We start from the raw sequence: 17,622 nt of genomic DNA, 5'->3' as shown, positions 1-17,622 counted from the left end.
TTTTTGCCAATATCCTTTTCTGAGTTCGGGAATCTCCAATTTAGGAAAGTCATTAAAAGAGGTGCAGGAAGTTCTTTTTTTTCAAAAGGGCCTTAAGCCTTTCCATCTCCCCATTATTATTGCTGTTTGTGGCCTTACCAAGCTGAAGATACTCATTGCCAACCAATTGCTGAAAAACAAAACAACAGTGATCTAGAAGGGTTATAATCTATGGTTACTACTAATAAAATAAAGTACTTTTAAGTTAAAAAAAAAAGATTAAAGTTTAACAGACTTGCAGTTTCCATTCATGTTCCCAACCCAAGAAGGTAGCTGTTTTAAATGCCACATGATACAACCAAGAAAGTATTCAGCCTCACATATTACAATGTCTTTACACATTAGATCCCAAGAACCCACAATTTCTACAACTGGTGTTGCTTCTCATTTGATTGAAATGAAACATTTCAGGATGCAGGAAAGTACAGCTGAGTTTCAATGAACAAATCAGCATGACACAAAGATAGAATGTACAAAAACCTTCTAATCTTAAATAATAGGGTACTCACATCATTATTGTGTGGAATCCGTCAATATTTGCTTTAGGGGCAGACATATCCTATGAATGGGCAAAATTGCATTCAACACTTCCTGAACTTTTGAAATATCAAAGACTTTGATTGTCAAGGACATTTAGGGATTAATGTAACTAACTATTTGTAGAACACAGGCAAAATATAAGCATGTAAGTGTAAGCCTTTGGAATCTCTGATACCGTGAATGAATTCAGATAACACAAATACTTTGTTAGGCTTTAGGAATTGTGCGCTGACCCATCTGTTTGTGGTTAGAAAACGCCAAATGTGCTTTTGTTCACTGTGTAGCAGAAGGTTGGATCACTGGACAGGTCCAATCCTTAATTCCTAGGTAATGGCTGGTCACTAGGAGCTTCCTTCTAGCTCAGTGTTTCTCAACCTTGACAATTTTAAGGTATGTGGACTTCAACTCCCAGAATTCCACAGCCAGCATTGCTGGCTGTGGAATTCTGGGAGTTGAAGTCCACATGCCTTAAAATTGTCAAGGTTGAGAAACACTGTAAAGCTCATACTCTGATTGAACTGGATTTAAAAGAGGTGGGACAAGTGTCATATAAAGTACCTTCAGAATTTATGGCAGGCTATTCTTAAAAGAATTACTGCTATGGAAATAAATGGCATGATTTTGTCCTGTGAGGTTCATACCTGGTTGTCGTTTAATTTTAAAAGAAAAACATCCAAGACAGACGACATATGTAAGTTAGAACATTTCCTGAAACTGGCTAAACACTTCCCACACTCTAAAGAGCCAATAAAAGTAAAGACTCCCTTGGTGTAGTTTTCTTGGCAGGAATTAGGAAGTGGTTTGCCTCTGATTTCTTCCAGAATGTTTTTCCAACTTCCAAGTCTAGCCTACAGGCCTGAGAATGATGGTCTCCCATCCAAATATTAGCCAGATCTAGCCCTGCTTAGCTTTTGTAAGGCAAAAGGAAAACAACTACAATCAGTTACACACTGCAGTGTTTTAGTCTCTGCAATCCACACTCCCTTTATCTCTTACACAAAACTCCCTTGAATTGCTCTGTGTGCAATGAATGTCAGGTGTTTGATTGAGAGACACACTGTTAACTAGAATTTGGAGAATTTCCTAGCCATTCGCATCCAGCTTCAGATTTAGAAACAAACTACTGTATATTATACCTAAATGTTGCATGGAACAAAACCATAATCATATCTGGTTTCCTAAAAAGTAGCTTCCAGATCTTCTACAACAGCGGTTCTCGACCTATGGGTCGCGACCCCATTTGGGGTCAATCGACCATTTCACGGGGGTCGCCAAGCAAGGCTGTCCGCCATTTTTTTCCCTTTTCCGGCGGGTGCCTTACCTCCCTTGGGCTGAGCCAGCTGGTGGTCGGCCTGCTCCGTCTCTGCTGCTTGCCAGCTACGCCTCGGCCTGCGCAGGGGGCGGAACCACGCATGCGCGGCGCTCCCGGGCAGGGAAAGTCCTCGACTTATGACCGTTTGGGTAGTCCTCGACCTATGACAGGTTTAGTCCTCGACCTACGACCGGTTTAGTCCTCGACTTACGACCGGTTGGGGGTCACGGCATTAAAAAGGTTGAGAACCACTGTTCTACGAGGCTAGAAGGAAGGAAGAGAGTTGCCTAATTTGGCTCCTCGTGGAATTCCTTGATGCAATAATTTTGCCAATGCTTTTCGTCTCAAGAATAATTTCACAAACAGTTACAATGGGGATTCGAAAAACAGGATAAGAAACTCCCCACATTACAAACACATTATAAACAAGCATGATATGCTACAGCCCTTTATATAAAAGGTGAGAGCAGAACTGATCTGCCTGCTTCAGAATCCTGATCAGTGGGATTACAAAATGAGTCATCCTATTTTACCAGCAAACTCTGCTTTCTATAGGCCCTGGTTCAAAATTCTCTCAGTTTAAAAATAGCTCTAGAATTCATGTTCTAACTCAATTGAATGCAATATGCCACCTACCTGGATCTTTGGAAAGTCTTCAGCATGTTCTTCTTGATAAAATAATGAGTTATATGATGCTTCTGTTAGATGGGCTCACAATTCACTCCATGACTGCACCCAAAGACTGCCAGTTAATGGCTTAATCCAAATGAAAGGAATGGTATTTAATAACTGAAATGTTAAGCTCCGCATTTAGCAAGAAAAAACATAAGCCACAAGTATAGGATGAAAGATTTCTGGCTTGGTAAGAGCTCATGAAAAGAGATTCTAGGAGTTGACCACAGATTAATCATGAGGCAGCAGTGGGATGCAGCTGCTGAAAAGTAAATGAGAGCTTGGGCTACATTAAACAGGAATATTGAATCCAAACCACAAGAGGTAATGGTTCCCTTGTACTCTGTCCTGGTCAGATCCCATTCAGAATTATGTGTCCAGTGCTAGGCACCACAATTTAAAAAAGGACATCAAAAACCTGCATCAAGTTCAGAGACAGACCGTCAAGATGTTCAGGGATCTGGAAACTGAGGCATGTTGAAGAATCTAACTATGTATGGCCTACAGGAGAGATTACCGAGGGAAGAAATAATAGCAGATTTCAAATATTTGAAGGGATTGTCATGTCAATTTTAAATCTGTTGCCTCACAGGGCAGGACCAGAGCAATAGGCTGAAATGATAAGGAAAGGGGATTCAGGCTAGATCTCAGGAAGACCCTCCTGAAAATATGACTTATAGGATCAGCGAATAGAATTGGCTGCCACATGAATTAGGGGCTGAGGGGGCTTTCTTTCATTGGAGGTCTTCAAGTAGTCTTTGGATGGTCATTTGTCATGGATCTAATGGAGCCTACATTGAGGAGGGAGTAGGACTAAATTGATCTCCAAGATTCTTTCCAACTTGGGATTCAATGTAAAAATGCATCTGCTCATATTAAATGACCTAGAAAATAAACTTAAATATATTGTGCACTTTTTTATTTTCAAAGGGAAAAAGTGTGAAGACTATATTCAGTTTAGCATAGCAACTGTAGCCATCCCACCATAGCAGTCCAATCGCATTTGATGTGACTAATAATTTGAGCCATTGGTTTCAACATGCCTTGCTTAATTCAGTTTGTATGCTGCCTGACTCCCATTCTCTCTATACCTGTTAGAACAAGGCAGCAGATCCAATCATTTACTAGTTCTGTATATTCATAGTTTCATTCTAAGTTTTCCTGCTTTGCCCATTTAACTATCCAATCTCATGCTTTGCTTCCAAGTCCTCAAGACCAAAAACACTGGTTGCTTTCCATGTTAATTCAATTTCCAACCAGAAATGTGATGCCAAAACCATTTACTGCCCCTCACTGAGGAAGCCTTAATTCCCACACCTCAAAGCAGATGCTGTTAATCTTGGATTAGCCCCCAACTAGGGCACCACAAAGTTTATTCATTCGTTGAAGCAAAAACTATTTGCTGCTAATGACTTTCTCTCTTTTGCAATATTAAAAAAAAACATCATGTCTATTGACTAGCCAATGACAGCAAGATTTTCTGGCCTTTCTCTTGCCTTTAACAGAAGTGTTCACAGAGGCTAGTCAAAAAATCTCAAGAAGGAGGACTGCAATGGTGCAGTCAAAGCTCTGCCTATTTTTTATGAGTATATAAGAGGTGATGCTTTGATCACACCATGATGGCCCAAATCTTGACATTTTGACACCTCTGTTTATTAGTGTGACCTCCTGCCTTTGTTTATCCCAGACAGGGGACAGGGACAGGATTGGTGTCACAAAGAGATCCCTGCCAAAGTCTTTGCATGAGTTTCTCTTTCAGTGTTGACCAGGAGCCTGCCGAAGGCCTAATGCAGGGATGGTGAACCTTTTAGAGACCAAGTGCTCAAAAACTGGCCACGCCCCCACTCCACCCCCTGCCCGGCCCCCACCCCGCCCCCACCCTGCCTGCCTGCCTGCAGGGCCACTCACCGCCTCCAGGGCCTGCCGCAGATCACCCAGCAGCGCCATGGCGGCCACCCCCTCTGCCCGTGCCCCACAGCATCAACTGTGCACATTGGGCTTGAGGGCAGAGTCTTGTCTACGCTGCCTGGCTGCCATGTCCTTGGCTGCACTGCTCCACGTGGGCCACGCTCAGGGGCGACTCTCCTCCAGGGGGGCTGCTGGTGAGGGGGTCGTGGGGGGGAGGCAAGCCTGCGGCAACAGCATGTGTGCCCCCAAAGAGGGCTCCGAGTGCCACCTCTGGCACCCGTGCCATAGGTTCGCCACCACTGGCCTAATGAAATGAAATGAAATTTTAGTTATCATTATAGGGAACCATTTGAGACATTCTGACCCAGCTATCCTAAGGGTGTCCACAGAGGGGTCAAAAGAGTCAAGACAGCGGTCACAAACATGAGACAGAAGGTCAAAACTGGATTTTGACTGCATAGTTTTAACAGGGACATCTCTGACCTGGCCCTTCATGTATGGCTCATTCAGAGGCTCTCATTAGAAATCTTGAGAAACATGAACCTGTAAGAAAGAATAAAAATATTTAAGAACAACATGACTAGAAACCTGTTTATGGTAGCCCACATTCATCTGGAAAAAGAGGCAAAAATTCAAGGCCCGGGTTTTGGGGCCATCTTTTAATCTGAGGTAACCAATCACAGGCTTAGACACAACACCCAAAATTCCTGATGATTAGGCTTTATGGGAGATTCAGATAAAAAACTAGCAGCCACCCGGTTGCCTACCTTCTCCGTACACCCTTGTCGAATTCATACGTGTCCTTTAAAAGCTGGAAAGTAAATGCTTATACAGGAGATTAGATCTCCAAACTTAGTGGAAACCAAGTTTTATTTTCAGCTGAAAACATCCCTCTCCCTTTCATTACAGTTTGATATACGAGGCAGCTATGTCAAGCTTTTTTTCTTTTTTCTTTTTAACTCAAGTATAACCCCCCAGTGTATTTAACTGGGCTTGGCTTTCAAGGAAGCAGCTTCAGGCTGATTTAAAGAGCTCAGCATTACTGGAGGCTGGAAGAGCTGATCAGATATAAACTAGCAGTCATCGTGCAGTAAAGATGTCTGGCCGAGAAGGAACTAAATGTCGGAGGACGGTGATTTAGTGCGCCTGCCTGGGGCTGGAGAGCTGGTCCCGTTCTTGCACACTCTGCGCTGGAGAAATGCTGGCCTTCAACTCACCTGGGGATGGAGAGACACATTTCTCATGCCCTCTTCAAATCCTATAAAACGGTCTGCTGCCGGTAGGTTCCCTGTCAGCTGGGACTGACCTCGTGTTCCACCCCACAGTCGGGACCCAGGAATGCCAGGTGAACCAAGGTGTGCAGAGAAACTACAGATTATTTAATTGCTAATGAAGGGAAGATGCATTTCTCTTTGCCAGGCAAGGAATCTTCCTGTGCTTGGCTTAAGGATTAATGGGGGCTGGGCGTCCCCAAAATCTGATCCTTTCCTCCGATCCTTCCCCCAAGCAATTTATTAAGCCCATATTATTAGTTTAAGGAAAGATCCTACGAGATTGCCAGATATTTATTTATAACAGTTTGATTAATGAAACATTTATGGGTTTGCTAGCTTCAGTTTCTCTCACGTTCCACTGGAGGCTTTAAAAAAAAAAAAAAAAAAAAAACAAGAAAAGGCAATTGCAAATTTGCTAGTTAAAAAAGACCTTTAAGGAACTGTGGGCATTCAGTTTGTGCCCCTGGGATACAAGAGCTCCTTTCAAGCCTCTTTTTATTAGCTGGCTGGTGTTGTTTTTAGCAAAGGCACTGAGGATCCCAGCCAAGGAGGCCTCTTAGTATTATCCATGCATTCACATAGTGTGCTTGTTTGTTGATTAGTGACTTTATCTCCTGCCACCGGAAAGAGGCACAAAATGACTTGCCACAAAAGTAAAATCAATACGGAAATTCAATTAAAGCACAGTGAACAACATAATTAAAATTCCATTTAGAAACTCAAAAGAATAAAATAGCCAGCAAGATAGTCACAGCCTCAGCAGCCGTGAATGACTTTTGATCATATTTATCCATTTTGATTTGATCTCAGCAGGAAGCAATTCCTTAAATGTTCCTTAAAAGGGAATGACTTACTGGCCAATCTTACTTAGTAGGGTATTCCAACAGATGGGAGAAATCAGCATAAAGGCCACAATTTCATCTGTAACTAATACTAGACAACCCATTAGCCATTGGGTTATTGTTTCAGAGTTACTTACGTACTTATCTAAACAGAGAAACAGAGTCACCAGAGGTGGGCAAAAAAAAATATCAGTGGGAGTGACTTACTGTTGACTTCCTCATTGAGTTTCCTTGTGGAAAGTTGGCAACATGCATTCAAAATCTTTCTCCTTTCCTTCCTTCCTTCCTTCCTTCCTTCCTTCCTTCCTTCCTTCCTTCCTTCCTTCCTTCCTTCATTCGCCCATCCATCTATACATACATACATACATACATACATACATACATACATACATACATACATCCCTCTCATTCATTAATTCTCCCCTTTGCTTTCTTCCCCCTCTTCCTCCCTCTTCTTCTTTTCTTCCTTCCTTCCCTCCCTCCTTCCTCATTTCTCCTTTCTTCCCTCCTTCCTGCCACATCAGGTTCCATTGAGTTAAGGATCACAAAGCCAGCAGGCAGTTCCAAGTCCAAAGCCAGCAGACAAGTAAGTGACTGGCAGCCAGGTAGAGGAGGCAGCAAGAGATCGTGCAAGTGGCCAATGTGGTGCAAGCACAGAGACACTTGGGAAGTTGCATGGTTAAGGGAGACATACCTGAGCAATTTACAACCTTCCCTGCTGGCTTCCACATTGACTTTCTCCCTGAAAGCTTCCCACAAGCAAAGAGTTGGTGGGAAGTTTGCAGGAAGGTCAGCAGTCAACTTTACAGCTCCTGCCAGCTCCCCCACTGTCTTCTGAGAAATCGTCAGGGAGTGTTGGAAATGAGGATGACATGACTGTGGCAGGATGGCAGCAGCTTTGAAGTGAGAGCAGCGCAGCAGTGCTAAAGTCACCACAATTTCTCCAAATTTCATTCCCATGGGAGTCATGGCTTCTGGCAGTCTGTAAGTTAGCCCATTTATGTTACCTTGGTTCGTAACTCATTGCCCTATACCTCCAATTTTGCCCAATTGAAGGTTATAAAACTTTTTTAAAAAACAAGAGTGCTCAATAACAGAACCAAAGATGCTCCATTTTGCTTTTCTAGAACGTTATTTTTTTTTCAGTTCCCCGAGAAAGGGTCAGTCCCAAGGAAATGAAGATTATATTAATCACATTCATTACAGAATAGAATCATCAGTCTGTTCCAAAGTAGGTTGAGAACCCTCAAGCTTTCAACCCTATGTCTTGAAGACCTCTGTGATTTAGCTGGCTGCTAGAGTGGCCTCTGTAATCAGCAAGCTTTGAGTTTGATGCACGTCGGGATTGCATCACGGTTGTTGGACGGAACCGCCTATGGCCAGCTTCGTCGACCTTATCGAAAACGTAACCAGGCGGCTCTTTGAAAGAGGCAGGACATATATGCACTTCCTTTGCTGTATAACTTGTGCCATAGGTGGTAGTCTCAGCAAATGGCACATGAGGTCTGGCCACTGGCAAGCGGGGCCGGAAGCTCTTTATGGAAGGGAGCTGGTGAGGAACGTAATGGGTTTGGAAGGAGGTCATCAGGTCCATGGGCTCGGAGGGCATGGTGAGCTCTGAACGAGGCACGATGGGCTTGGGTCTTTCGGCGTGCCAATGCTGGAAGTCTTCCTTCATAGTGGAACAGTGGCTAAAGGGTTCTGTGTATTCGACGACCCGGCCCAAGGGTTTACATGATGTTGCTGGGCGCCCATGAGGATCTCCATAGTGGATCTGTGCTGATGTCTGGAGGTCCATCTTCTCTTTAGGAGGAGTGTAAACTGCCGGCTTTCTGGTGAAGCGACTGGCTGCCGGCCACGCTAAGAACTTCTCCTTGAATTCAGTAGTGCCCATAAAATTGCCTGCATCTGGCCTGACATAATCTGGTTTTGCGGACTTTGCTGGCTCTCCTGCTAACCCTTTGTAAGAAAGGTTGTGGGTAGTGAGCCCATCAAATGGGACCTCGCAGCTCTTGAATGGCTCTTGTGTATGGACGAAGCGCTGTGGGATGGGGTGAGCCACATAATTCAACTTATAATTGGTCATGCTCTCCAAGGGGACCTTTGAGATGTGAAGAGGCCTTACAGGCTTATAGTTCTTGGTGGTGACCAGCCCTTTGTATTGGTAAGCATCCTGGTTAGTGGTCCTGTGATCAAATTTTTTTTCTGGTGGACGGTAACTGTTATCTGGCTTAATCATCTCTCTTTTAGGCTGATTCCATGCCACGTAATCGGCTGAAATGTAAGCAGATGTGATTAAAGAGGCTATCATTACTCTCAAACATTCCTACCTCCATTCTAATAAAATACAATTTACTGCAGTCAAGCAAACATAAGACAGGGGGAAAAAATGAAAACAGTTCTTTGGCTATTGGAATGATGGCAAATGATTATTTAACAATAAACCATATAAAGATGGAGTTATGAGAATTGCTAATGGAATGAATATGGAATCAGACAACTATAAACATATTTTTTGTTATTTTTTAATTTTGCAGTATTGACATTATGTTACTATCCTATTGCCAGAGTGCCACTTTGTTATAGTGGTTAAGACTTCAGCTAGAAACCGTGAAACCCTAAGTCCTAGTCCTATCATAGGCATAAAGTCAGCTGGGTGACCTTGGGCCAGTCCCTCTCTCTGGGCCCTAGGAAGCAGACAATGGTGAACCACTTCTGAAAAACTATGCCAAGAAAACTGTGGGGACTTTCCCAAGGAGTGCCCAGATGTCAACACTACCTTAGAGGTAATCCTGAAAAAGCCCATTGCCAGCGTAGATGTAAGATTTGGGTACAGTCCCATCAAGCATCTCTAAGTAGAATCTGGAAAGGTAGATGGCATCTTCATCATGAAAAAGCAAGATGACTATAGCCTTGGAGACATCCTACTCATGGCATCCATTTTAAGGACAGTTCAAGGAATCTGGAACTTGTACTTTTTGTATCCAAAGCCACTAATCCTAATGTAGTTCCTACATAACTTCTTTTCATTGCACACCTTAAACTGCAAAAGCAATTTCCTTTCAAGCATATGGAAATTTTCTCTTTTCAGGTTTACCATTCTGGCCTGGAAAACTTCATGTAACTAGAAGATGGTGAAAGGTTTTTGTAGTTTTGCCATTCAGATCTAGTAGCCTTATTTTATCTTCTCCTGAATGAAACCAGGGAAATGTCTCACATAACATCTCTTCTCCTTCTTAAGCATTGAACTGAAGGTTAGTTCAGACTTCTACAAAGAAGCCGGAAAAAGTCAGAGACTCTTGTATTCTTGTTCATTGCTTCAAAGATGGGATTCAAATCTTAAATTCCTCTGGATTCTGTTGTCGATTGAAATCTTTTTCTACATATATAATTTCATTAAGAATTTGGATTGCGGTAATAAATCTAATGCAAACTAAACTTTTAAAAAGAAAAGAGAATAGTAAGAAGTAAACAGGGCAAGAAAAAAGAGAAAGAAGGAAAAATAGTAAAAATATAATAAAGAGAAAAGAAATGTATAAAGATTTCCAGCCTTCATCACAACAAATGTAAACAAATTTATTGACTCCACTCTCTTTAAGGATACAAACATTTATCTCTTCATCCCACATCCCAGCTATGAACAAATCCATAAAAATTTCATTTTTTCAGTCCTGAAGTCAGCAGAAAGTCCATAAAGGGTTAGCAAAAATAATTTCACATCTTGTTTTAACCTTGATCAAATAAACCAATTTTATATTCCTTCCTTTTACTTCTAACAGTTTTAATCTTTAGTTTACTCAAATACAGTCAAAGAATTTGATGTCTTTTCATTTCTTCTTTGTCCTATTGCTCAGAATTCTTCAAGGCTTTAACAAACCTGTTTTGTAAATCCACTAGGAAAAAATTATCAGGTTATTTTCTTGGTCTGTCATTTGTATTTCACTTTTTCTCTTTAAAACCTCAGCCACTTTCTTTTGTATATCTAGTGAAACATTTTTCTAAATCATTCTCTTGAGCTTTCAGTTGTAGACTTCTTTTGATACTACCTCTTCTTTTCAGATAAAATTTATTCTTCCTATTTAGCATATTTTCCTGTACCTAAAAACTTTAATTCCCTCTAGTATCCAGTTTTTGAATTTATGAAATTATTTATCTTTGTTTTGTTTTGTAAAAGCCAAAACAGAATCTATTTTCCATGAGCAGTTGTTTCTTGTTAATTCCAAAATCTTACTGTAAGAATTTTAATGCTCCAATTTTATCTGCACCTTAGTCTGTTTATAACTCTCTAAGATCAAGACCTTATTTAGCTTTTTGCTGTTTATTTTAGATTCTTTAAATTCTGAACATTATGGTTAAAATTTTCTTTCATTCAGGATTGAAAGTAGACTCACCTGGCATTTTCAAAATTGTCAGTTCAAAGGTCTCTAATAGCTTAGGTGTAGCTAATAAGCAATTTCCAAAACTGATTAGAAAGTGAGGTTTGCGAATTTAGTGTCCTTTAAAAGTCTCCTGCAAGAAGTAATAATGGCTTCCTGTGTACCAGGATTTTGAAAAATTAGGGCACCACAGAAGAAAGCAAGACATTGAAGTGAAACCATGCATAACATGGCTCAGGCAGTCATTAGCATTGTCAAAGGAACTCTAAAATTAGATTATCTCCCTATCTGGAGAAAGAGCTGTGTGTTAATGAAAAAACTAAACAATGCACTGCAAAGCTGCAAAGAATTCAGATATTTTATCATATCACTTACAGGCACCTCATCCTGCTTAATAATGAGTCTATCATGTTTAATATTCTTAGATTAATTTTTCTTAATGCTACACTTATTATAGCCCATTTTTCTATTCTATTTTCTATTCTATTCTATTCTATTCTATTCTATTCTATTCTGTTATTCTATTTTATCTTCTATCTTCTATCATCTTCTATCTTCTATCTTCTGTCTTCTATCATCTTCTATTTTATTCTATTCTATTCCAAATTTCCAGGCCATAAGCAAGATTGAACCAGTAGTAAATCCTAGGACTGCAGGCAAACAGGAAGTTAAAAAAACATTTTGGAAGAAGACATGGGCAAACCCCTTTGCATTCATATAATTATTAGGAGTGAAGCTAAACTGAGGAAGTATTTATGCATCTCTTTTGATTGCCGTGCAATAGGTTTGGTCAAGAACATGCTGGGGGTGGGTGGGTGGAATTCTGGGAACTGAAGTCCATGCAAGCCATCAGGTTTGTAAAACACTGACTTAGAATATACTGCAGGAGATAAAACGTATGAAATGGTAGACCAGGTTGCGTACAGACCACAATGATCATACATAAGAATTGACATGCAACATTTAAATGTTCTTGACTCAGGAAGGGAGCAGAAATTTGAATTCTTGCAATTTATACTAAAAACAGAAAAAACTACAGTAGGTATTCTAAAAAAACAACAACAAGGACAGCAAATTCCGTTAAGGTACCAGGTTAGAAACCAGGAGACTGTGAGTTCTAGTCCTGCTTAAACATGTAAGTCTGAGTGGCTTTGGGCCAATCATTTATTCTGAACCCATGATATCAAGCTCTGGCAGTAAGGCAGTGGATCACCTTCGGTCACCATCAATGCATCAGAACAGGGCTGATCTGAAAAAAGAGATTCCTGCACTCACCAGGAAAATGCTAGGTAAAAAAAATTGAAAAGCCCAGCTTGATATACCATGAAAACAAGACTATAAGATAGATCATGTTGGAGAAAAGGCAGAACAGCAGAGTGGGGATATGGTGGCCTTTCGGATGTTGTAGGCTTCTAACTCCCCATCATGGCCAGGCACGCTGACCCCACTGACTGCCTGGGGATTCTGAAAGAAATGGCCTTACTGTCCTTGGAAGGCCTTAGGCTTCCCATGCCTGGTCTTAAATCAGACATTGTTTCCCCACTTGAAAAATAAGCCATAAGAACAAAGAAAACTGGAAGTATTGGTTCATAAGACAAGGTGGACACTTAACAAATTAAAAGCAGGTACACCAGATCAGAAACATTCTGTTCATAATGTATGGCCCAACAATTTTACAGCTGTGTTCTCTTATCAGGGATTTCTGGGTAGGAAGGTTAGTGATAGTCATATGCAAAATCCTTGGCACTGAGTCCAAGGATAACCAAACAAGGGGTCAGAATAAACTAAAACAATAGTGAACAATGCTGTAAAATTGTGGCCCATTCACTGTAATATAACTTCTTTTCAATCTTCTAATGTATTCCTACCTGAGCCTGCAGTGTGCACCATTGTGTGTGCAACTTGATATTTTGTACACAGCTTCTAATTCTATCGCGTTCCCCCTGAGCCGGACCTGTGGTCTCCTCTTGGTTGCAAGTGGGATCCCATTCATTTCAATGGAGGCACATGTGCTCATAGGAGCAATTGAGGAGGAAACAGCTGATGCATGCACGCGCCGTATTCCTTGAATGGTTTTAAGGGAGATCTGATTCTCCTTATAGGCAATCCAATTGCCTGGATATGAAAGATCACTGGCTTTCTCGTAGCCTTGAAAACTGGTGAGCTTAAGGGATGAATCACTACAATATGGAATAAGATCGTAGGACCAATTATTTGAAGGTTTCCGTTTGCAGAATATTTTGGAAAAAAAATCTTGCAAATTGCAACCAAATGTGGTAAAGCTGCGTTTTATCAGAGCTCTTTCAATCCTCAGCTGACGGCTGTTCTAGATAGTGCAGACCTTTGACCGAGACTTACATATGGCTCCTATCATATTATTAAAGCCCATTGATAGAGAAATAGATTTATGTCAATCCACACATCTGAGATAATAAGACTGTCCAGATGTTACGTGTATCTGATGCACGTCAAGGGAGAACAGGAGTTGCTTATCGTCATTTTTGTCATTGTAAAGGAAGAGTAACAGCGTCTGTGTGCCCTCACTAGGATCCGATTGTTTGGACAAAGTTATCATGCGGAAGAGTTTGCAGACTCCTAGTTCTGCTGAACGAGCAAAAGGAATTGATCTGATCCTGCTTTCTCTTTCATACTTGCTATGGATGTGCTCAACTAGCAGGCAACCTTCTTGTGATTAAGACCTACGGAATGGGTCCCATTACATCCTGATGATTGACCTACAAGAACGGATTTCTTTTCCTCCTTAAATCGTTGATGTAGGTCTCCTTTGACCACACATAGCCAATTCCCCATTATTTCACTCACATCTCTTCCAAAGTACCTCCGATGGCCCAAAAAAGTTATGCGCCATAGAACACCAAGGAAAGGGATGGGGGGGGGAACCAGTACATGTGATCTGTGTGAGGGTCTTCCTTTAGCATTTGCACTTCCTTAGAGACCCTGAGAAGGGACAAGATCATAACGTCCAGAAATTTCGAGAGGACATACGTTTAAGGGGCAAAAAAGATGCATCAAGGCACTTATAAGCACCCCTTAAAAACATGCCAACTTGCAAAGTGGGATAATTATTCCTATTTGGGAGGTTACTGAGAAAAACTGATGCTTAATGCAGTTAAAATATTTCTAATTATTCTTTCAACTCTTACTTTTATATGTTGGAACTCCGGTCATCTTCTCACCAGAAGAATAATTTTGTTCCTGGGGCAAGCAAGGAGGCACTCGAGATACATGGTATGGGTTATAGTCTTGTCTATATGTAGACTGTAGATCCATACATTCATCTTTCTTGACATATTGATCAGGAGCTTTCTGTTTAATACGGAAGACTTCATGTGGGATGTAATCTCTCCTGTAAAAACATCAACAGCTCTCATTAAATGAATAGCTTGTAGTATACAGATAAAACTGGATCTAGTCTTAACGTGCCTAACTTAAAACAGTCCTATTGAAAACAATTTGACATGTTTCCAAGCCATCCCATAGATTTTAATGACTCTACTTTAAGCATGACTAAGTCTAAACCTACCAGAATGTTGCTTATTAAATTCACATGAATCCTGCATATCTCATACTGGAAAAGTTCCAGCTGTTAATTTTCTTTTTGCTTATCAGAGATTTGGAGATACTGTTACCTTTCAAATTGTTGCATTATTTTTGACAGATACATTTAAAAAAAAATTGTGACATAATCTTTCCACTTTAGGAAGACAAAGCAGCAGAACTTACCAATGGATACTTTCTGTATTGCAGGAAGCTTTTCAGCAAATGTACAATAGGGCAAAGATGCCAAGAATATTGCTTGAATTGTGATGATATAACTGTACTCCATCAATCAACAAATGCTGGCATAACACATTTTAAAAAGCCTTTTTATTTAGTTAATTGTTTGGATCTTAGTCAGCTTAAGGATTACAGGGTTTTGTGAAGGACAGATTAACATTTTTATTCCTCAAAGTCTATTGGCAATATTTTTTTTTAATTGTCTACTGACAGTAGTGAATAAAAGTACTTTCTTATAAAATGCTTTAGCTAAGTAGAGAGAGGCAGTTTAAATATTTATTTACTGAGTTGACACTAAACTACAAAAACAGTACAGTACAAAAACATTGCATGAAAAAGCACTCAGGCTGCTTTTAGTTGTTTATGCCACTGGTGTACAAAGACAGCATGTGAACCTGTTGTGGGTGCCTCATTGTGGAGCATCCAAGTTTACCCAGCAGGTAGTACAGGAAAATGGCTTGGAAGGTTGTAGGTGATGGTTAAGACAAACAAAGTTATAAGAAAGAGGATGGCCTTGACTATTCCTCAGCTTTGGTTTTCCATTCAGGCAGGAATTCTTTCAGAGGGACAACCCCAATTAAATGGATTTGTGTAATCATTCTTTTCTTTCCTATTGGCAAAGAAGCAATAGGAAAACACAACCGGTTTACAAAGTGAGAGGCAATTACATCTACATTCATTCCTCATATTTCATGAAGGCATCTGCCCAAATATACAGTTAAAGACCTCATCCAGAAGCATCCAGATAATAATGAAACCTATTGTTATCATCCAGATCTGGGAAAAAGAAGGATGCATTGCAACATTATCCACCCACCCACCCAAATACACATATATATATAAAGTATGCATTCAAGTCCACAATCTTTGGCCTTTTAACAGCCCTTCTTTTGGGGCTACTATTCTGCAGTTCAAATGACCACTAGATGACAGCCATTACACAGAGAACTCTCTTTGCTCCCACCTGGTGGTCATTTGGATAGCTGCAGGATAGATCTGGTAGCCCAGTGGTGGCGAACCTATGGCACGGGTGCCAGAGGCGGCACTCAGAGCCCTCTCTGTGGGCACGCGTGCCGTCGCCCCAGTCCTAGGCCTTCAGCTGGGTTTTATAAAACCTTTTCTCTTTAGGCCTCTACTGCCGTGTACAAAAAAAAAAGGTTCAATCAATCAGTCAATTTCAACTTCTCGCGGGGGAAAAAAAAGATCTTGCAAAGTTGGGATTGATCGAACTTTTTAGTCCCACCCAGTCTGCTGTTACCACCGCAGCCACGCCCACCCAATGGCCCACACCCACCCAATGGCCCACACCCACCCGGCACCCGACGATGCATAAGTGGGTTTGGGGTTGCAGTTTGGGCGCTCGGTCTCTAAAAGGTTCGCCATCACTGTGGTAGCCTTTCCTTTGCTTCCATTTCTGTTGTCTTACTTGGTTGTTGAAAGGGCTTCCATTGGCACTGGCTGCTTCTGGTACTCTGTGCTGGGCTTGTATGATTCTCTAGGTAGAATGTTGGGATAAAGGGGGTATTTCTCCATATACTCAGAAAGACGACATGGCTTCTCGTTCGTGTCAAAGAGCCTGGTTGGCAGATGAGGACAATGATGGCGTCTGTTGAAGAAAGAAAAGAATTATTGGGGTTCACCAAGATGCACAATAGGAGTTGGAAACTCACAGATTTGACATGATTACTTTAGCACTTGAATCGTGTTTTACAAATGTGTAGATATTAAACTGGGCAGCCTCTACAGCAGGGGTCTCCAACCTTGGCAACTTTAAGACTTGTGGACTTCAACTCCCAGAATTCCTCAGCCAGCCAAGCTGACTGAGGAATTCTGGGAGTTGAAGTCCACAAGTCTTAAAGTTGCCAAGGTTGGAGACCTCTGCTCTACAGCACTTTCCTTTTTCCATCTGGTTGTTTTTCCCGAGAAATCCCTGCGGATTTTACTCCACTAGTAATGATGGTGATGGGGGGTGGTTTTCATTTCTATTTCAAGGCATGACATCACAGAGTGCAGTTATCTTCCCACCAAAGTGGTGCCTATTTATCTACTTGCATTTGCATGTTTTCGAACTGCTAGTTGGGCAGGAGCTGAGGCAAGGATGGGAGCTCACCCCGTCATGTGGCACTCAGGTCTTGAACCTGGGCTGCCAGTTTTCCAGCTGACAAGCCCAGTGTCTTAACCATTGAGCCACCGCATCGCTCCTGTTTTTCCCACACTTGATATTAAACTGACTGATTTTAGGAACAATCGAGAAACTTTAATTAGAAAGACATTTTAAAAAACAGAGGAGGATACTCTATGTATACGGTCTTGAGCTCTTGGAGGAAAGGTGGGATATGAATCCAATAAATTAATAATTTCAATTAGTAATAAACATAGGCCTTAAAAAGTTCTGTAATACATTATCTTAACCGAGAAAATATGTTGACTTTTGATTTATTAATGAAGTCTATAACATCATTTCATGATTCTGTTTTGTATTTCAGTTTTTCAGATTCCCTTATCAAAAACATTGGTGTAGATACTAGTATTTGCTCTTCATCATCCTCAATGAAGCAGGAATAAAGTCAACTATTCTACAGCCTCCTAAATCTCCTTCTAGTGCATCAGAAAATGCTTGTTGGCCAATTATTTCCTTACCCATTTTCCACCTTTCATGCACGGGTGTATGTGTGTGCGATGATATTTCGTACTTAGGTGCAGTGAGAGTTTGTACAGGTAGTCCTCAACGTATGACCACAATTGAGCCCAAAATTTGTGTTGCTAAGCGAGACATTTGTTAAGTGAATTTTGCCCCATTTTATGACCTTTCTAGCCACAGTTAAGTGAATCACTGCAGTTGTTAAGTTAGTAACACAGTT

General features: G+C 41.0%; 1 protein-coding gene across 1 annotated transcript; it reads right to left on the bottom strand.

Moving 5' to 3' along the window:
• Positions 1–7,833: 7,833 nt before the first annotated feature.
• Positions 7,834–16,442, bottom strand: SAXO1 (stabilizer of axonemal microtubules 1). The gene is made up of 4 exons (XM_015825264.1): positions 16,432–16,442; positions 16,188–16,367; positions 14,128–14,330; positions 7,834–8,861 (listed from the first exon to the last, which is right to left on the bottom strand). The coding sequence occupies exons 1-4, from the start codon at positions 16,440–16,442 to the stop codon at positions 7,834–7,836; spliced, it is 1,422 nt and encodes a 473-aa protein (XP_015680750.1).
• Between the last annotated feature and the right edge of the window lie 1,180 nt (positions 16,443–17,622).

Source organism: Protobothrops mucrosquamatus, unplaced genomic scaffold, assembly GCF_001527695.2.
Source record: "Protobothrops mucrosquamatus isolate PMUCROS unplaced genomic scaffold, P.Mucros_1.0 scaffold2579, whole genome shotgun sequence".
Lineage (NCBI taxonomy): Eukaryota > Metazoa > Chordata > Lepidosauria > Squamata > Viperidae > Protobothrops > Protobothrops mucrosquamatus.
Note: the sequence above shows the minus strand (reverse complement) of the source record. Positions and strands in the feature narration are given on the sequence as shown.

Coding starts and splice junctions, on each gene's coding strand:
- SAXO1 (XM_015825264.1), bottom strand. Junction 14,331..16,187: donor GAAGCCCTTTCAACAACCAA/GTAAGACAACAG, acceptor ATGTTTTTACAG/GAGAGATTACATCCCACATG. Junction 8,862..14,127: donor CGGAGTTCCAACATATAAAA/GTAAGAGTTGAA, acceptor CTTACATTTCAG/CCGATTACGTGGCATGGAAT.